The following is a 21,490-nucleotide window of genomic DNA, read 5'->3' on the forward strand; positions in this document are numbered from 1 at the left end:
GTCTCCTAGGGTTGAGGGAATGAAGTAAGATAATAAATAATGATAAATTGCCTAGCACAGTTGTGGCATAAAATAAATGCTCAGTAAATATTTGTTGTTATGGATGTTGATATTGTTAAATATGGCTAGACACATATACACAGCTATTTACAGAACAAAAAAATTGGAAAAGGCCTTTGAAATTAATCCATTCCCTTTACTTTACACAAAGAAAACTGAGGGGGTCGTGTGTGTCTTTGGTTATATTTAGCAGAAAAAAATGATACTGAATGGTTAGCAATAGGAAATTCTAATGGAAATATTTGTCATTTCCTGCAGTAGTGAAAGTATTTTTTCCTTATTTCTTGAGGTCTTATTCATAATTAACTTGAATTCCCTCACATTCTCCTTTAATATTTGGGGGCCTTTCAAAATCAGTTGCTTTTTCTGATTACAAAAATAATATATATTCATTATTAAAAACTTAAAAATCAAATGTTACAAAATTAAATAATGAAGAAAGTGAGAGACTTTTGTAGTCCTATTCCTCAGAGATAACAATTATTAACATTTTAGCCTGTTGTCCTCCAAATTAAAAAAAATTTCCATAACATTTTAATAACAATATTAGTTTCTTGTTTAAAACAAAACAAATTATATGATATATGCTGTTTACTATTTTGCTTTTTTGATTTAGTAGTATTTCATACACTTCTTTCCATTAAGTCATTTTTTAATGTTCTGTAGATTTCTGTGGTGTGTACATTCTGTAATTAACCAATCTCCTATCATTGACCATTTGGCTAATAAAGTCTATATTTGAATAGTTTCCTAAGCAGAAAAAAATTATGATCTATTTTGATTGTTTGTCCTCTTTATATTTATACAGCCCCAAATTTAATAAGCAGTGATAGTAAGTTATCAGAGTCAGGTAGACCACCATAACAATAAATAAGTACATTTGTGGGGAAATTCAGTCAAATTTAACCTTAAGCTGATAGAGTTTTACTCACCACTGTCCTCTCCAATGCCCTCATCAGTTTCTTTCCTTTCTTCTCAATAACAAGTATACTCATAGTTCATAATTATATTCTTATAAGTATATTTAAATATGTGGTAAGAAGGAAAGTTAACTATTTAACTCTCTTTAGTAGTAAAAATGAACCGCCTTCTTTTCTAAAATAATTTGTATAAAACCAGATTAAAAAACAAAATAGAATAAATGCCACAATTCAGGAAAAATTTTAAAAAATTAACATATACATTATTTAATCACTTATGTTTTCCTCACAGATATATGTGCATTAATATTTTTGTGTTTAGTTTGCTTACTTTTTTCATCATTCTGTAACTTAATTGTTGTTTTGCTTTTTCTTTGGAATAATATGGTTGTTTCCTTTAAGATTTTTCTCTTAGTAATTCTTGAATTTTGATGTTTGTTTGCTAGACCACAGCAGTTTACTTTTCAAGATTCAAATAATTCTGTAGATTCATCAGCGTCTGATAGTGACCCTATGAGACAGAGATTTTCTGTAAAAGCACACTCACGGTTACCCTACCTCATTATTTCTGATGGATACATGGTCACAACCCTTCGATTTCTCGGTAACCTGTCTCCATCAGTGCTCATGAGATCCCTTCTACTTGACTCAACTGAGAGACTTGAGAAAACGTACCAAAGTGTGGTGATGTCTAAGGTATAGTGCTTTTTGGTATCATTAGTAAAAGTCGGCTTCTTAGTCTTTGCAGATTTAAAACTATACTGACAGTAATGTCTTTGGATTGTATACAGTTGTCTATAGAATTTTTAATTGCTTGTAATAGAATTATGGATAAAACTTTGCTCTTGGAAATTTTTTGTCTTCTACAGCCAAAAGGCAAAGGACTAAACTTGCGATCACTGGATTCCCTAAGGTCTAGCCTGTTAAAACACCAAGGAAATGAAAGTTCAGCTGATTCTACTCTCCCCAGATTCTTGCAAGCGGAAGAAACAATGAAGTTAGATGAAAAAACAGCAGATTTGCAGGTACTTAGGAGCAGTGTTTTATTTATGTTGAAGGATTATGTATTGAGTTTTTTCCAAGAAACATGTTTTGTTTTTCTCTTGTTTAAGGGAAGAGAAATTTGAGAACACCAAAGTGATTCTATTTGTAAGATATTAATTTTTTTTTACTTTTGTATAATTTTTTTACTTTTGTTTTAGGATTTTGAAGCGGAAGAAACTGATGAAGGCAAACACTTTCCAAACAACTTACGCTCTTTTTGGAGCCAGGAAAATGATCCATTGTTTAGTAGTGCCAAGGAGGGAAGATTGGAATTTGCATCTATGTTTGATACGATACATGCAAAGGGTAACAATGAGGAGACAGACAGAACCATTGCAGAACTGCATTCTGTCCAGAAAAATCTCCTTGCGGCATGGGCTATTGGAATTTCAAAAAATGTGACAGAAAAAAATTTAATGTTAAATTATACAGTAGTTTGTATCACTCATCTTTTCTACATTCTTCAATTTATAAAATGTCCTTTCCCCACACTTGGTCTTTTTTTAAACAAGAGCCCAAGACGTAACGCATGGATACTTTGTATCTTTGAACTTTTTCATCAGTGTTTATCAATCCAGTATTGGGATATGAGATACAAACAAGATATGGGACATTTGGTAAAGCTGACCTCAAATACTATCAAGCTTTTGTTGACTCAGCAACAACAGGGTCAGTTATTCTCAGAGAAGCTTTTAGCCTGTTTTCATTTACTCAAAATGGTAGCTGATAATCTAAATGACACATACAATCTTCAACCTGAAATTACTTCAGCATCAACTGATGGAAGTAGAACAGCAAATCAAGACTCATTTGTGGTACCCGTGTTTCAGATGTTTCAAGATAGTGGTTCTCGCGGAAACTGGTCTTGGAACTCAGCTTTCAAGATTTGTCCTCAAGTAGTAAATCGTGTTCAACAGCCAGGTCACAGGTATAATTTCTTTATATATATACTTTATATAATGCTGATCCCTCAGCATTTTAGATTTTTTCCTTTTTAAAAAATTCAGATATAATTCCCGTACTGTAAAATTCACCATTTTAAAGTTAACAATTAAGTGATTTTTAGTATAGTCACAAGGTTGTAGAAGTATGAGCGCTAATTCAAGAATATTTTTATTACCCCAAAAAGAAACCCTGTATCCATTAGCACTCAGCATTATAAATTTTATGTTATTTAAAAATATTTTAGGATTTATGCTGATGTTATTCAACACATATGTTATTAGTCTTGGGCAACTATAATACTGTTGAAAGACTGGTTTAGGGAAGCGCTATAGAGAAATGACCATGGGTACACAAAGCATTCATGAAGATACTTAAAATATATTATGCATTTTTTTGATCAGTGGACTTTGTGCTGTATTAAAACTGATCGGTTTGTATATATGTTATTACATCCCTGAAGAGTCCCAGCAAGAAAAAAATAAGGCTAAGTAGGAGGCTATACTCATTTTTATCCCTAGTCTGAAATTTGATTACTGAATTTTATGTGCAGATTGATTGCTCTCTGGAGAATATTGTACAAAAAAACTTTATGGTATCAAACACAATTAAGTCGAAGAGTTCCTGAAGATGACAGACTGTTCAATGAAAAGATGACCCATGAAGCTTCTGCTGTCAAGAGCCTGTTATGTCACATACAGTCTAACTTACAGGAGGCTGGAGTTCGCGTGAACCGAACCTTAGAACTTAAACCTATCAATGGTCAGTAGCTTATAAACGATTTCTACCTCCATGAATAAGCAATACAGTTAACTGGGCTTTATTTTATTAATTGGTTGCAGTTATTTATTTTTCAAAATAATTTCTGGCTAAGCTGTCTCCACTGAATTTTTTTTTTTTTTAAAGATTTTATTTTTTCCTTTTTTCTCCCCAAAGCCCCCCAGTACATAGTTGTATATTCTTGGTTGTGGGTCCTTCTAGTTGTGGCATGTGGGACGCTGCCTCAGCGTGGCTTGACGAGCAGTGCCATGTCCGCGCCCAGGATTCGAACCAACGAAACACTGGGCCGCCTGCAGTGGAGCGTGCGAACTTAACCACTCAGCCACGGGGCCAGCCCCCTGTCTCCACTGAATTTTAAAACAAAGTAAATTTTTATAAAATAATGTGCTTCACCATGACTGATTGTTGGTTAAAAACTTTGTAGGTGAAGAGTGTTTCCTTTTAGGATCATATGAAAAGTCTGTTCAGCTGTGGAAGAAAGCTCTTCAAGAAACCCAAGAGAAAGGTAAAGGAGTGTTAAAAAATAATATTTGCCATAATATTGGTAGGAACATATTTTAGCATGCTATAGAGCTTAAAAATGATTCCGGATTTCTGAGTGCTCACAATTTTTTTTTTTTTTTTTCTGGGAGAGATTTGCCCTGAGCTGACATCTGTTGCGAATCTTCCTTTCTCTTTATTTTTCCCCTCCCCCAAGCCCCAGTACATAGCTGTATATTCTAGTTGTAGGTGCTTCTAGTTCTTCTATGTGAACTGCCACCACAGCATGGCTACAGACAGATGAGTGGTGTGTTTCCATGCCTAGGAACTGAACCTGGGCCACCAAAGCAGGCTGTGCCAAACTTTAACCACTAGGCCATCAGGGTTGGCTTGCTCACAATTTCTTAATGCTCAGATGGAATACATATTTGAGCACCTTGACTGTCATTAGGTACCATGCTTGTCAGAAATACTTATTTAAAATTATTCTTTTTTAGGAAGATTAGCCCTGAGCTAACTGTTGCCAATCCTCCTCTTTTTGCTGAGGAATACTGACCCTGAGCTAACACTGTGCCCATCTTCCTCTAGTTTATATGTAGGACGCCTACCACAGCATGGCCTGCCAAGCAGTGCCATGTCCACACCTGGGATCTGAACTGGTGAACCCTGGGCCGCCTAAGCGCAACGTGTGCACTTAACTGCTGTGCCACCGGGCCGGCCCCTAAAATTATTCTTAGTCTTGGAATTTGTCGCCCCAAGACTTTTTCTGTTATCTATAGATAAAGCTCCTTCTGTCCTTTTTTTGATTAGTCGTGGAACCTGTGATTGATTGTTGATGAGGGAAAAAATGAGATTTAGATCCTAAATAAAATAATGTTTTAGATTTTTTTTGTTCTTTAAGGGGACTGCAAGTATCTAAATGAGAAACTATGGGCCAGATATTTTACTCCCTTCTTGCATACTTAGAGAAACATGGAGCTAAGGCTCTCTGCCCTTAAGTAATTCAACTTTAAGAATTTCCTGTGAGCTAGACTTATTGTTGGGTCAAGTATGGGCTACATGGAGTTTTTGATGAGAATATACGGGTGTAGATTCTAGAAACTGGTGATAGCTTTTATGATATAGGGGTGAGGGTGTGGCTAAGCTGACAGGTGTTCTCAGCTGGTGACCTTGGAGATAGCCCTGACTGCAAATACTACATGGTCAGATTTGGACAGTTAAATATATTTTCTGACTGCTCTGGCTTTGTATGTTTCATTCATTCACCTACTTAACCAGTATTTATTGGGGGGCTGCTATGTGCTTAGTACTGTATTAGGCACTAGGAATAACTGAAGTCAACAACTTTATCCTCAAGTTGCCCACAGTCTAAAGGAGATATTACATAAACAGCCAGCACTTTTCTTGTTATGTTGTATGAATGGTGCTGGGGAAATACAGAAGACACGTCACACAATCTGAGGCCGGAGTGCAAGAATCAGTCTGGGGAAAACCTGGAGGAGTTGACATTTAAATTGAGTAGAAATTGCCCAGTTAAAGTAGTGAGAATGGTTTAGCAGAGGATATAGCATTCCAAAAGCAAAAGGCATGAGAAACCATGACAATTTCATAAACTGCAAGTAGTTTAATAGGACTACATCATATGATATACATATGTAATGTTGGAGGTAGGGTGGTGAGAGCTAAGGTGAAAGGTAGAGAACACGTGATAAAGGAACGAACTGTCTGTAGTGCCAAGGGATTAAGATTTTATCCTGAAGACAGTGCGATCAGTTAAGATGTTTTATGTAGGAAAGAGAACTTTTGAAATAAATATAGGCCATTTGGAAAGATCACTTTGGTACAGTGTGGAGGGTCATTTGTAGGAGTGTGGTGTAGAGATGTGGGTTTTACTCAGAAGCGAGAAAATTAGTTGAGGAGGTCCTGAACCAAAGCAATGTCAAGAGTACTGGAGAACAGAAGTCACGTTTGACAAATGTTTAATAGGTTTAATCAGTTGGACTTATGACTGAATAGATTTGGAGAAGGAAGTCTACTAAATTAGTTCTCATATTTAAGGATTGTCCAACTAGGTGAAGAAGAGTGGCATTCAAGCAGATGAGAGATTCTGCTGGAGAAAAATTTTCGTAATGAGTTCCATTGCGGACCTTTCGATTTAATTTCATTTCCAACAGTATCCATTAGGAATGGCTTCTAGTAATGTAGTCTGAAAGTAACAGTGACTTCAACAGGAAAGAAGTTTATTTCTCCTTCTTAGGAAAGGAGACCAGAGGTTGACAGTCTGGGGCTGATTTGATATTTCTCATCAAGAATCCACGCTCCTTTAGTTTTTCTACTCCGTTATCCTTAGTGCATTGCTTCCGATCTTAAGGCCATTACATGAGTATGGGTGCTGGAGCTCCAGCCATAACATCCATATTCTAGGCAGCAGAAAGGAGGAAGGCAGGAAGGGCAAGCAAGGGTACACCTCCTAGCTGAGTTACCTCTCTTTAAGCAGCTTTTCTGGAAGTTCTACACAATATTATCTCTTGGTTCAGAACTTAGTCACGTTTTCACATGGCCACACCTAACGGGAAGTTGTGATCTGGGTGCATTGTAACCCCAAATAAAATTGGAATTCTTATACATAGGAAGAATAGATAAGGGGCAGGCAACCAGCAGTGTCAGTCCTAAACACCCTTCAGATATTCGAAGGCAGTGGTCAGGGGTTCCTGTCTTATTGGATAGTTTCTTCTCCTTTGGAAGTTCTCTTTGACTGTCTGTTTGATATGTGGTTTGGTTTCTTGGGGTTTTTTTTTTTTTTTTTTTTTTTAGCAGTTTCCTTTCTATTTCATACCATATGTAATTGGGATAAATGTCATTAGTGAACCTTAGAGCTAAGATGATAAGGATTTGTAGCTCTCTTTGGATAAAATCTTAGTCATCCTAGGGCCTGAGAAAAAAAAGAAAATTGTTCAGAACTTAAAAATGAAAAAACTTATTGCTAACTTCTTTTTAAAAACATCTTTTATTGAAGTATAAAACAGTTACTGAAAAGTTCACATAATATGAGTGTACAGCTTGATGAATTTTCATAAACTGAACACTCCTGTCTACCTAGCACCCAGATTAAGAACGTTGCCTTGCTAGCATATTTTTAATGTAAGCTTAATTCTTTCCTGTTTAAGGAGGAAGAAGGACGTGTTTTCTTCAGATACGCTATTATCTTTCTCTTTTATACTGCTACCTTTATAGCTATAATTTAAATGATGCTCAAGGATTGTGTGATCAACTAGTAAGAGAAATACTGAGGTGGTCATACCTGCCTGTAAAAGAAAATGAAGATTGTTCAGGTATGCTTTTCAAAAATTAGTATGTTTAATCTTATTAATTTGCATGTATAGGCTTAGATATGAAATCGCTTATACATGAAAGCTAGTTGCTCTGCCTCCTATGGTGACCAAGTTATGTTACGGTGAATTTTGGACTGTCAGCTTCTCACTAGCAAGTCCCTAGTTTTTGTTTGCTTTTTTTTTCTGTCTTTGGATCCCTAGGGCTTAGCAGTGATTGCCTGTGAACTGATGCAATTGTTTTCTCAGTCATATTTGTTAGACACAATATCAGATACCAAGTATTTTTCCTTAGTACATTTATATTTTCTTTAACTGTTGCTTAAGATGGTTTAGCGAAGTGATGAAAATAAATTTCGAAGTATTTTGAGTCTTTTAAAAAATCTAAGAGGCTGCACAGTATCTGGATTGCCCTTTTTAAAAGAGGTATATTAAAATTAAGCAATAACCAGAGTGAACGATACATATGAACGAACACATAATATATTTATAACGGTTGTAGAGTGGTAGACCATTAGATCTATACTATGCTTATGAATGTGTCTGAAAGGCCCAGTATATCAGAACTTTCTAAATGGAGTCCGTTCCAACTGAATTTTTTAATTTCAACCACTGTTACTTACTCTTTGTAGCAACAAAGATTGCTTACTCTTTGTGATTTTTGTTTTTTTGGCTTTTTGTGTACATTATGGAAGTAATACATGTTCATTTTAGACAATTTTGAAAATATGAAAAAGTACAAAGAAGAAAAAAAATCACTTATAAATCTAACATGTATTTATGTTTCTATGTGTATCTTATTAGAGCTATATATTCTGTTTTGTAATCTTTTAAAGTTTAATATTATGATGAATATTTTCCGATGTAAATGATATTCTCTTTTGAAAACCTATTAAACGTTTTCCCCATTATTGCACATTTTAGGTTGTTGCCACTATTTACTGTTTTAAACAATGCTGCAGTGTACATAAATTTTTGTAAGTGCTACTAATAATTTCTTTAGGATAAATTTCTAGAAACAAGGTTACTGGATCCAAGAGAATCCACTGTTTTAAGACTTTTGATGCTTGTGTCAAATTTCCCTCCAGAAAGTTCTGCTAGCTAGCTAGTGAAAGACTTTTATCTGTGACTTTTTAACTGATTAGATATTCATTTTTTTCAGCAGTATTGTCATTACATGATTTAACTCTCAAGATAAGTTGAACCTGTAGTAATGTATTTGTTTTAATTTTTAATGACGATTGTTTAGAGTATATGAAGCGTATTGGGTCAGGGGTCCCCAAGACTTCACAGGGAGCACTCACAGGACTCAGCATATAGTTGTACTCGGGGCTGTGATTTATTGCAATGAAAGGATACAAAGCAAAATCAGCAAAGGGAAAAGGTGCACGGGGTGAAGTCTGCAGGAAACCAGGGACAAGCCTCTCAGGATCCTGTCCCAGTGGAGTCACACAGGACACGCTTCATTCCTGCAGCAACAGGTTGTGACAACACATGTGAGCTGTCTCCCAGGAAAGCTCATTAGAGAATCAGTGCACAGGGCTTTTAACTTGGGACTGGTCACTTAGGCCCCCTCTGCGTAGCCCATACCAAAATTCCACACACTCAGAAGGAAAGCAGGTGTTCAGCATAGACCACTTTGTTTGTACAGTTAGGTCCAGCGAGCCACTCTCATCAGATAAGGTAGTGGAGATCCTCCCAGAATCCAAGTTCCCAGATGCTGGCCAAGGGTCAACCTTATAAGCAAGCCTTCCAACCTTATAAGCAGGCCCACTATGTTCTGTCTTTCCTGCGTACTTACTTATTAAATCATTCTATATAGTTATAATTTAATTTTATTGCATAAGGCGCCGTTATTAACATCATCACTGTGCCATGTACAGAATTACCCTTTCAAATTTTTTGACTTCTGAGTTGTTACTATTTTACTCTGTGATCATGTCTTTTAGAATCAGATTGCTCCCTGTTTAAAGGGCTTATTCCTGAGTTTTGGATGATTAAGATTACTGGAAATCTTACCTTTATATAATTCCTACAGTAAGTTTTACCAGGAGAAAAAAATTCTTACCCATGTATTTTTAACTTAATTGGGAAGAAGTAGTATGATTTTTCCAAACTTACAGTGACCAAATGAAGAATATTGCTTGAAGGCTAATAAAATTTTCTCAAGATCCCCTTTATATAAAAAAAAGTTTATTAACAATACTCTTGAGTGCCTACTATATGAAAAGAGGAATGGTAGATGCTGGGGTATGCAGTGACAAGATAGAAATGTCGATACACGTATAGAATTTAATCTTCTTGTGAATATCAGATGACTTTTGGGAAGGAAAGAGACTTTGCTATTGTTGGGGCCATATACTTCACAAAAATTAATGTTAATTAGTATTTATATTTAATAGTTTTTAAGTCTTTATTTTCAGATTTCTGTATTCCAGCTTATATTACTAAGTTTTGGTTCTCAAATAGGGATGACACATATTTTGCTCTTGCCAGTTTATATCAGAATCAACCCAGAAATCCTGATGTAATTCCCCACCACTAGCCTTCTCCCTCCACCCCACACATTCCTTTTGTCCCTATCTCCCAAAAGAATCTTGTAGTAGTGAGCCGCTCTTACTAATGGGAGTATATCATAATCCCCAGACCTAATGGTACAGAAAGAAGCATTAAGAATCACTGTCCTGGTGCTTTTCAGATTATCTTTGTAGTAAACCCTGCCTCCTTTCATCAAAGAAGAAGAATTGGAAAGGGCAGGAAGAAGGGAAAATAATGAAATGCTAAGCTTGTGAGTCCATCATGGCTGGATTGTTCTGCATAGATCCTTCCATTTTTTAAAAAAATAGTAATTTCAAGTCATATGCAGTTCCTAAGTATATGTTCTTATAATTAGGAGCTAACTGTTTTTTTCCTATTGTCTTCAAGAACTATAGCTACCTTTTTTTTTTATGACAGAATAAATGTTTATTGTTTAAAGCCACCAAGTTTTTTGTAATTGGTTACAGTAGCCACTGGAAACTAATACATTCATTTTATAGATTATAAATGAGCCTGCATAATAATATTTACTTATATTTTGGACCTTGTGAATGATACGTTATAAAAACTCTGGATTCTATTATGTGCCTAGTGTGCCACAGATCATGGGATGACTCTTCACACACAAGATTGGTGTACTTACCTAAAACAGATGAAAAGAATAGGAAAAATAGTGACCTACTTTACAGACAGTCCTGTACAAGATACTGGCACTAAGGAACTATAGCTACCTTTTATAAATTAGCTTGTGCAGGCCATGGGTGCTCATCTCAGAAAAAGATTTTAATTATAATTTTCTTCTTGTATAATGTTGAGGTCTTAAATGCTATTACTTTTTGGTGGTTTGATCAGAATCTCCTTTGGTCACTTGCTGTGTCCCTTAGTTCCTGAGAAGTCTCACTGTGAGTCTGGAGTGACTGCAGGCGCTCGTCCTGAGGCGGCAGTGAGGGTTGTCCAGTCCATGGCTCGCTTCATGGCCGCCTATTTCGCCAATCAGCTGCTTTGCATTTTGCCGCCTCACAACGTGAATGTTCTTCCTCCTCTTCATATTAAAACAGGTAATATACCTTTTTCTCACCTGTGAGGTAGGATCATAAGGCAAGTTGTCTAGTGGTCCCTTTTCTAGCAGGTCCCTGCTTCCCTGGGGAAGAAGAGTTGGTCTTTTTGCATATAATGTTTGAAACCATATTATACGGTGATCATTATTCTATGGAAATAATACTGTTCTAGCTTAGTGCCTGACACATAGGAGATGTTCAGTGACTATTTGTGAATGTGTAAAATCTGAGAAAGGTAATTGTTGGATTTGTTTTTATTGAATATGGATTTTTTAATCACAAATTTTGGACAAATTGGTATGTATAAAGTCTCCTTTTTTTTTTGTGAGGAAGATTTGCCCTAAGCTAGCATCTATTGCTGATCTTCTTTTTGCTTGAGGAAGATTGTCCTGAGCTAACATCTGTGCTAATCTTCCTCTGTTTTGTATATGGGTCACCGCCACATCATGGCCACTGAGGAGTGGTATAGGTGTGTGCCTGGGAACCTGAAGCAAAGTGCACCGAGCTTAATCACTTGGCCATGGGACCAGCCCCAAAGTTTCATTTGTAAAGTGAAAGGGCTGCCACCTTTGTTTATATAAAAATGTGGACATTTAACATATTTTGAGTGTGCTAATTTAGAATTTAATTTTATTTGGATGATTTACTTTTATACTTTTATTTGAATCATTTACTTTGTTCTATTTAATCATTTCATTAATAGGGTGAAAATGTACTTAAATTGTGCTAGATAACTGCCTTTCCCTCATGGAAATAAACATGTACACAGATTTCTCTGATAATTCATTCACTCTACTAATTTTTGTTAAGTGCCTGCTATCTGCCAGGCAGTGTTCTAAGTGCTGGAAATATATTAGCTTACACCATATGAAATCAATAATATGACAACACATATAGCATTTTTTTTGTTTTCTTTTGACTTATGAAACAGATTTATCCTAACTGCCGTGAACAAAACAGATAAAGTACCTGTTTTTTGTTTTTTTCTCGACGAAGATTAGCCCTGAGCTAACGTCTGCCAATCCTCTTTTTGTGGAGGAAGACTGGCCCTGAGCTAACATCCAGGCCCATCTTCCTCTACTTTATGTGTGGGACACCTACCACAGCATGGCTTGTCACATGGTGCCATGTCTGCACCTGGGATCCGAACCTGTGAACCCCGGGCCGCCAAAGTGAAATGTGCGCACTTACCACTGCACCACTGGGCTGGTCCCAAAGTACCTGTGTTTTTATGGAGTTGGCATCTAATAGATCGAGACAGAAAATTAAATGAATACATAAACAAGATATATCAAATGGTGATAATTGTTATGCAGAGAATTGAAATAGAATAATGCATTGTGCTGAGTGGCTATATCAGATTGGAAATTTAGGAAAGACCTCTGTGAGGGAGTGTGTTTGATAAACTGAAAGACTGGTGTGGCCAGAGCATAGAGGATGGGGTGGAGAGTGATGCGAGATGAAGTCAGACGCAGACAGGGGCCAGATGATGTAAGCTGTTGTAAGGAATCTTGAGTTTTATTTTAAGTGCAATGGGAAGTTATTGGAGGGCTTTAAGCAGGAAATAACATGAACCGATAAATATGTACGAGGCACACATAGGTTAGAGTACTATAAGATATAATGTAATTAGAAGTTTAATAGAGGTAGCAACAAGTCATCAGCACGTTTGATCATCATGGAACTGTGGACTTTGAGCTGTGTGTTCAGACTCTTCTGTTCTATAAGGGTCTCAGGAGGTAGGTAGGTGCTGAGGACTGTCCTCACCCACTTGGATGCTTCAACAAGAGTGCTAGTCTCTAGTCTCACCTGGGGTTCTTGAGGATGTTTTGGTCCCTAGAGAGTCATGTGTGAGGTAGGATCATAAGGCAAGTTGTCTAGTGGTCCCTTTTCTAGCAGGTCCCTGCTTCCCTGGGGAAGAAGAGTTGGTCTTGACTTGATTATGACTTTTAGGGAGCTGGGGTGAGCAGAGAAACAGGTGCTCAGTTTCTTCCAGGATCTGCCCGCTCTCCTGTCCCCCTCCACCGTGTCCTAACTCAGATTCAGCCAGTGCTCTCTGCCTTTTCTCCCTGGGAACAGCCTGTGCTCCTTTCTCTCACCCTTATGCTTTCCTGACCAAGACTCTTGGATATGTATTATTATTTCCTTATACATATGACATTATTTATTACTACTGTGGTTTTATATTTAAGCTCACTTTTTTCTAACAACCTAGGTATTTATACTTGTGTTCCCTATTTTTGATAGTAATGTTTCTGACAGCAAGTTGTATCCTTAATCCACATTATTTTACTGAAGAAGGTAGGTAGTCTTCCATGTGGTTTCTAGAAAAATCTTAAAAAAAGAAAAAAAGATGAAATTCTGCTACTTAGAAAATTTGTCTCAATTTCTTGTCTTTCCTATCCTACAATATTTATAGGACTTTTGCTGTTTGTTTGTGATCTTTATCTTTACAGATCACTTTGCATACCTAAGGAAGACTCATCTTTGTCACATTCTAGGAAGAAAGCTGATAGAATTAGTGAATTATTTCTGGACAGATTCATAAATATTCATAAGAGCTCAGACACACATACTTTTTATTCCCTTTGTAAATATCTTCCCAATGAGAGGAGAGGGTAGGAAAAAGGTTTTATATTCTCTTCTATGCTCGAGAATGTGATTATTGAAAATTTAAATATCTGGAACTTTGTATATATCCTTTAATTTATTTAATTTCCTAGGATCATGAAAAATGATATTGGCAGGCTTGACTTAGGATACATTTCTTGTTTATCTTTCCAGTCAGAACTAGTGACAGAATGTATTGGGGATTTGAGTTGCTTATTTGATGTGATGTTTGCTGTGTGAAAGCAGCAAAATTTTCAGAAAATTTAATCACTCAGATTCTTTTAATAGTACAGTGCCTTGCTCGTACTAAATAAAAAAATCGGAAAAATTTAGTGAGTACCCAGGCTCTTTACCTATGCAGAATCAAACATTCAATTGACTAAATTTGATTGACTAAATTTTTTGTTTCCATCCAGCTGTGTTTGTCAGAGAGCTAAAATGTTAGTGCTTGGTGTGGACAGAGCCTGTGTAGGTCGCATGAGAAAATAATCATTTTATTTCAAGGAGCAGAAACCTGTATATACCATTTACCAGTTTTATTTTGAGGGAGTGAGTGAAAGTCTTAGCAATACGTGTTTTTTTAAAAACAACAATCCTGGCATTGTATTTTCCAGTTGCTTAAGTTACTGTAATTATGGAAAGGTACAGAGGCTGGGAGAAGGTTGTTACCTTTTTTATTTAATCCCAGGCTAGACTGAAATCTTATCATTTAGTCAGGATCATTGAAAATCACACTTTTCTACTTTCTTATGAACACTAATATGTTGAACACTTACTACTCTTGATTATTACCTCGAAATAATTGTTTATTGCATGACACTATGAGGAATGCAAAGTCAGGTAAAATGCAGTCTCTGATCTAGTAGGAGAAATAGACATGTATTTCAGAGCACCCCACGCTAATAAATTGTATGCTCTGATCCAGTACTTAGGACTGTATATATGTATGTTTATATTATGTGACACAAGAGTTTTATTGAAATATATTTACCTTTATTTCGTGTAATGCCCTCAGATACTGTCTCTTCTGTTTCTCTTTCTACTCTGTTCTGTGTCGTTTTTTAAGAACGCTGACATTTGCTTCATGACCCACTGAGGCACATTCTTCAGTGCTTAAGAAAAACTTGTAGATTTGTTAAGTATTATTTTAGCCCATTTTGTATGTATCTTCCTTATGGTTTTGTATAGAAAATACTTACTGAGGAGAGAAATGTACCCATGTAAGGAGGCATGAGTTCTGATATATGTAATTGTAGTATCCATTTTCTTTAATTTACTCACAGAGCAGCCCCTTCGACTTATTCCTCTACAACACTCTAAGGTGGCCAGTGCTGTTAGAGATCAGAATCTTTCTAATGTATGGACAGTTGAATATGCCCTTGAATTATTATTTATTGGTGGCCTGGTCCCAGAGGCTGTGTGGTTGGCACATAAACTTGGAGACTGGAAGACATCTGTTTCAATTGGTGTGGCCTTCCAACTCTTCTGTAAACATGATAGCAGTTTCACAAGGTTTGTATTTTTAGGCAAACTTAAGTTAAGAAATAGTATAATAGTATCATGTATCTCTCTCATTGCTGGTATTTACACATTTTGTGGAATCCTCATTTCAGCATTATCCAATAAACTTTCTTTGGTGATGGAAATGTTCTATATGTGCTGTCCAATGTGAGAGCTACTAGCCACATGTAAGTATTGAGCACTTGAAATGTGGCTTTTCAGACCAAGGAACTGAATTTTCAATCTGACTTTAATTAATTTAAATTTAAATAGCTACATGCAGCTAGTGGCTACTGTGTTGGACAGCTCAGTGGCTTACTTATTTGTGATAAAATGTTTCTTTAGCACATTTATTTGTTAGAATTGCCCTCAAAGGGCTTCTAGTCAGTGGGAAAGTTTGTCTACCCCGAATAGGATTTGAGTTTTAAGCTCATCAAACTAATCTTTGTATTTTAACTTTTCTCAATATTATGGTATTGCTGTGTCTTTTATATTTTTCAATTCAACATATATTTATTTATTAGGTAACTGCTCTGTACCAAGCTCTGTGCCAGGTATTTTAGTGGATATAAACTTAAATGCCACATAGTTTCAATGCTTAAGGCATTTATACTTTAACAGAGAAAATCAGACAAAACACTATTGTAATTTACACGGTCTGGTAAGAAAAGTGCCAGTGGTTCAGTGGGGAGAGGAGTAACATCACGTTGGGGAAGGACAGGACATACTTTATATAGGAGATGTAATTTGAGATGAGCATTGAAGGAAAGATAGGATCTTAACAAATTGAGTAACTGTCGGGAGGGAGAACGTTCCAAACACAACCAAAGGCATGTGGCAAAAAACAGGTGTGGTTCAGTTGGGATAGAGTACCTATTACACAGGCAACAGTGGGAATATGGAGGGGGAGATATGTTAGTACCATAATTGGGGAGAGTCTTAATACTCTCCTTAATATAATATTTCCTTGAATATTTCTTTTCTATATGTAAGATGAATAAGAAAGTGAATTTTATTGTTTCTTAAAATTCATGGTTAATTCTTGATGTGTGAATATTTCCTTTTTTCAAAATTTGGGTTCATTTCTCTTAATTTATGTGATTTCAGGTCCAAGAAAAAGGATTTGAATCTACCTTTAAATATGACTCCAGCACAGATTTTCCAGGAAAAACTCCAGTGTTTTTTAGGTCAGCCAGCCTCTCTGGAAGCAAAAAATGAAATGGGCTCAAAATACAAGCAATTTACAGGTGTGTTCCTACATATGGTCTGACACATATATCAGGTTAATTAATATAAACATTATGGTATTTTTTAAAGCATGTAAATATCCACAAATACATTAACACTTTGAAATAAGCTTATCAAAAAGAGAAGTGCTATTTATTGTTAAGCATGGAAACATTCAAAACTGATACCAGCTCAAAACATGATGGTCCATAACTGAATGATAGTCCGATTTTCCATAAATACCTTTATAATAGTTGAATTTTGCTGCATTTGGACTATTTTCTTTTATAGTCAGAGAATCATAGACTCCCAGACATGGAAGGGTACTTAGAAGTATTATGTTAAACTCTCACCTAGTGTATAAATCCTGGAGATGGTTTTGTATTTCATTTGAAAAGTTCAAAGTGGTATTATGGAATTTAAAATAATATAATCATTATTATAATGTAATATAATATATAATATATATAATATATAATGTAATATAATAATGTAATATAATAATATAATATAATATAATAATATAATATAATGCATTATATAGATTTACTCAGGAGCCCTATAAAATTTATCTGTTTATAGATGGAGAAATTTAGACGAAAAGTAATGAGGTCAGTTATTGAAAGTCATGTATTTAATGATAAAAACTGCAACTACTTTGGGACCCTTGAGGTTTTGTTAGTGCTTGTCTCCATTAAGGAATAAGACTTCTAACTCTGGATTCCTAGAGCTTATTAATTATAATTTCTCTTTCTAGAATGAATTGATAATACTTGGAAATATGACTGTAAACTTTTCTTTGTTAATTTTCTGTCTAGTTCTCATTTGTGTTTTAGACAAATGAAAAGGTAATGTAACTACATGAAAGTTGATTTTGAAATAATGGACTGAAAAATTCCCAGTGTGAACTTCCAGTTCTGGAAGTATGTTGTTTTAGATGATCTGAAGACTCTCTCACAATATATACATAGATAAAATGTGTTTCTAGATAAAATATACATTTCAAGACTGTATATTAAAATATACACTTAGAGAAAGTAAGGGAAATTTCCAGGGGTCAGAAACAGAGAGGAAATAAAAAACTCAGTGGATTGCACTCATAGGTATTTACCCAAGAAAAATAAAAACAAAGGTCCACGCAAAGACCAGCTTTTTCATTATAGCCAAAAACTTAAAACAACCCAAATACTCATCAACCTATGAGTGGATAAACATATTGCAATATATCTGTACAATGGAATAATAAATAATAAAGAGGAGCGAACTACTGATAACATGCAACAATGTGGATGAATCACAGAACCATTATGTTGGATGAAAGAAGTCAGAAATAAAGGTTACGTACTGTATGATTCTATTCATATGACATTCTCTAAAAAGCAACACTATAGGGACAGGAAACAGATCAGTGGCTGCCTGGGGGTAAGAAGGGAACTGACAAGAAAGCAGTATAAGATAACTTTTTGGGGGTGATGGAAATGTTTGTTCTTACAGGGCTGTATAGATTTGTCAAAACTCAGTGAACTCTGTATTTAAAAAGGATCCATTTTAGTGTATGTAAATTATACCTTAATAAACCAATTTAAAAACAAAAAAACTCAGCAGATGGTTAGGGAACTGGAAAATGAATTTAAACTCTCTATATATACACACACAAAATATAGAGAGAGATAAAAATAAATAACAAATGGCTACCTCTGGAGAGAGGGAGTGGAATATGAGTGGCACATAAGGAATTTTCAGCTCTATCTGTAACATTTTATTTTAAAAAAATCTAAATTGTATATACAAAAATGTTACTATCAGACAAGGATGTGAAGTCAGTACATGAGTGTTTTCACATTATCTTTTGTACCTTAAAGTATGCTTAAAATATTTCCTCATATAAAAATCCCTAAGTCCCCAGTTCTACCACCTGCATTTTCTTGCGTTTTGCCTTCTGAGACATGTCCACATATATATAGATATTGATATAATTCAAGCCATGCTGTTTGACTATTTTGTATTTTTCTGTGTTTTTAGCTTTATATCATGTCATTTTTGTTAACTTTTATTATAAAAGATGAACTATTAAGAAAAAGAAAAAATTATTCTCCCACTTCCTTCACATAATGTTGTATACTTTTTGGTATCTTTCTTGACATTCCTTTTTCCCTTAATATTCTATTATTATTTTTGACTCAGGACTATATTCCAAGAATATTTTTATTATATAGTTCTTATTACAGTATCTTGTATAATTCTGGAAAAGTCTCATGCTGTGATTCCTATAATCTTAAAGTAACAGAATAGTTAATAAATTTCTCTTTAGAAGTTTGGATGTTTTGCCTGTCAACCAGTATGTTAATTTTTTTTTTTCAAAGATTTATTTTTCCTTCTTCTCCAAAGTCCCCTGGTACATAGTTGTGTATTTTTAGTTGTGGGTCCTTCTAGTTGTGGCATGTGGGATGCCACCTCAGCATGGCTTGATGAGCGGTACCATGTTGTGCCCAGGATTTCAACCTGTGAAACCCTAGGCCGCCAAAGCAGAGTGTGCAAACTTAACCACTCCGCCATGGCGCCTGCCTTGAGTGTGTTCATTTTTGATGATCAGCTTTTTCAGATATGAAATTTTACCCTACAAAATAGGATACGTATAATGTAAACTTTAACTATTTTACCTAATTTTGAATTTGATAGATCCCATTGAAGAGGAAGATGCGAATATGCTCTTTGGTTCCGTACAGGAAGTACTGAAAGCGGCAGTTATGGCTGATGCAGACATTCTTTCAGAGACGTTTCAGCTTCTGATAAACTCTGCCAAGGACTTCAGCAAGAGACTGTGGGGCTTGGTGCCCATCGGCTTGTATCTTCCAGCTCCTCCATTATATTGTCCTCAGCCAGCTATTCTTAGTGAAGTAAGCTTCATGCTTAATCTTTTAATTAATTTAAAGTTGACTACTCCCAGTTTTTAAAATAATCTATTTGATCATAATCATCAAGTTAAAAATGCAAGCTCTGAAGACAGCCTTCCAGATCCCCCTTTCCTGTTTACTGATTGTATGGCCTTGGGCGTTGTACCACACTGCTGTTTAGTTTCCTTATCTGTAAGACACAGATGATGATAGTGCCTCTCATAGCATTGTTGTGAGAATTAAGTGAGGTATCCTGTAAAGGCTTTACCTTTGGGCCTGGGACACATAGTAAGCATTCAATAAATGTTAAAATTATTGCAGTAATAAAATGAAGAGGTATTTCTCTATATTCAGTTTTTTTTTTTAAAAATAAACATTTGTGTAGGGTAACAAAATGATGAATGTCAGAATTTAGAAGCCATACATTACTTCAGTCATTTATTCACTTCATTGTCTTTCCTCTTTTGAAAGACTTACTTTGATTTCTCTTTGATTTGAAAGATCGTTTTTCTTCTCTTGCACTATTCAGTTGATAGTTCTGTCTTATAAATAGCAATACTGTATTCCTCTCAGGAACTTTTCTTCTGCTCTTATTGAAAATTGTAACATTACAGTTAGCTTGTTTTAAGATTTAAAGTGTTAATGTAAATTATTTACGTTTAAATTATTTTAATATTTGATTAATATTTTGAAGTGATTCTGGTATTGTTTCATTACTACTTACTGTTTCAATATTGGCAACCTCTGTATCTAGTTTTTTCTTTTGTTTTATTTAGAATTCTTTGTTATATTTTCATTTGTTTAGAATTATGTTTCAATAGGTTAAAAGTATTTCACTTGCTATTTCAAATATAGTATATTACAAAATGGGAGTACTAAATAGTTTATAGAATTTCTCAGTAATTCCTTTTCCCTCTTACATCTCAGTCTTCAATATTTTGGTTTAGAAATTAGAAATAGCATTTAAGGTATTTTTGGATATCCTATGCTAATATTAGTTTGAATTGGTTACTATCCTTAGTACTGCTTCATTTTACTATTTCTTAAAATAGTCCTCAATGGTAGGATTTCTCCTAAATGTCACTCTGTGTCAGCTAGAACCCCTGGGTTGGATGTAATAGAAAATTGGATCAGAATTGGCTGGCATAATTGAGAATCCCAGCGGTAGGGGAGCTTTCTGACTCAATTATGTTACCAAAGACTTGGGTTCTTGCTCTCTACTTTGTTTTCTGAGATCTCAGCTTCAGCTTAAGGCTGGCTGCCTTTGTGGGAGCAGGATGGCTGCCAGCAGCTTCTAAGGATACCTTGCCTGTGTCCAGAGGGAGAGGGAAGGGGAGAAAGAAAAACAGCAAAAGTATTTCTCTCCTAGCATTCCAAGCAAGAGTACTGAGGTTCACGCTGTGAGACTGTCCTTGAATCAGTCTTCTTGGCTAGAGCTAATGCAAGGTACTGCTTGGCAATTGATTGGGGCCTTCCCTGGAAGCTGGGGATGTGAGATCAGTTCTCCCTGAATCCTATGGGTTACGTAGGAGAGCTGCAGATACCCAATTTTCAATTGGGTACTATTAAGAATTGGCATTGGTGGGAGGATGTTGGGGAAGCAAATGTTTACAGTACTCACATTATCTCCTTCTCTGGGAAATTAGTCGTTAGCTACTGACTTGAATAGTATTTATTCAGCAAACATTTATTGAGTCCTACTACGTGTTGGACCTGACTCTGTGCACTATGATCATACAAAGACACATGCCAAGGCCTTTGCTCTTGGGTAATTCTCAGTATAGTGGGAAACAGATTCATAAATCAGTATAGAGCAAATTGGTGAAAGCTATAGTGGATGTCTGAACAAAGTACCATACTAGCACAGAGTGAGAGGGCTTCACAGAGGAGGTGACATTGAAATACAAGTAGGATTTTTCCAGGCAGAGGAAGGGAAAAGCATTCTCCTTGAAAGAAGCTCTCTCTGGAACATTCCACCAATGGAGTCAGGAGTGGTGGGCTTTAACTGTTGTAGGGGAAGACTTGAGATTAGGGTCGATTTGGCCCTTTGTATTGTTTGAAGGGAGAGAAATGTTTCCTCGACACTAGAAATAGCTATAGTTGAAATC

General features: G+C 35.6%; 1 protein-coding gene across 7 annotated transcripts in view; it reads left to right on the forward strand.

Annotated features, from left to right (window-relative positions):
• CPLANE1 (ciliogenesis and planar polarity effector complex subunit 1) overlaps window positions 1-21,490 on the forward strand; it is a 115,627-nt gene that overhangs the window by 10,920 nt on the left and 83,217 nt on the right. For all 7 annotated transcript variants that reach the window (XM_070519747.1, XM_070519750.1, XM_070519748.1 and 4 more), the window contains exons 10-19: window positions 1,427-1,676; window positions 1,850-2,005; window positions 2,183-2,952; window positions 3,520-3,728; window positions 4,171-4,251; window positions 7,394-7,558; window positions 10,978-11,151; window positions 15,045-15,273; window positions 16,369-16,508; window positions 19,168-19,385. In XM_070519747.1, coding sequence (XP_070375848.1) covers window positions 1,427-1,676; window positions 1,850-2,005; window positions 2,183-2,952; window positions 3,520-3,728; window positions 4,171-4,251; window positions 7,394-7,558; window positions 10,978-11,151; window positions 15,045-15,273; window positions 16,369-16,508; window positions 19,168-19,385 — 2,392 coding nt within the window. The remainder of the gene's footprint in view (window positions 1-1,426; window positions 1,677-1,849; window positions 2,006-2,182; window positions 2,953-3,519; window positions 3,729-4,170; window positions 4,252-7,393; window positions 7,559-10,977; window positions 11,152-15,044; window positions 15,274-16,368; window positions 16,509-19,167; window positions 19,386-21,490) is intronic.

Source organism: Equus asinus, chromosome 10 (assembly GCF_041296235.1).
Source record: "Equus asinus isolate D_3611 breed Donkey chromosome 10, EquAss-T2T_v2, whole genome shotgun sequence".
NCBI classification, from domain to species: Eukaryota; Metazoa; Chordata; class Mammalia; order Perissodactyla; family Equidae; genus Equus; species Equus asinus.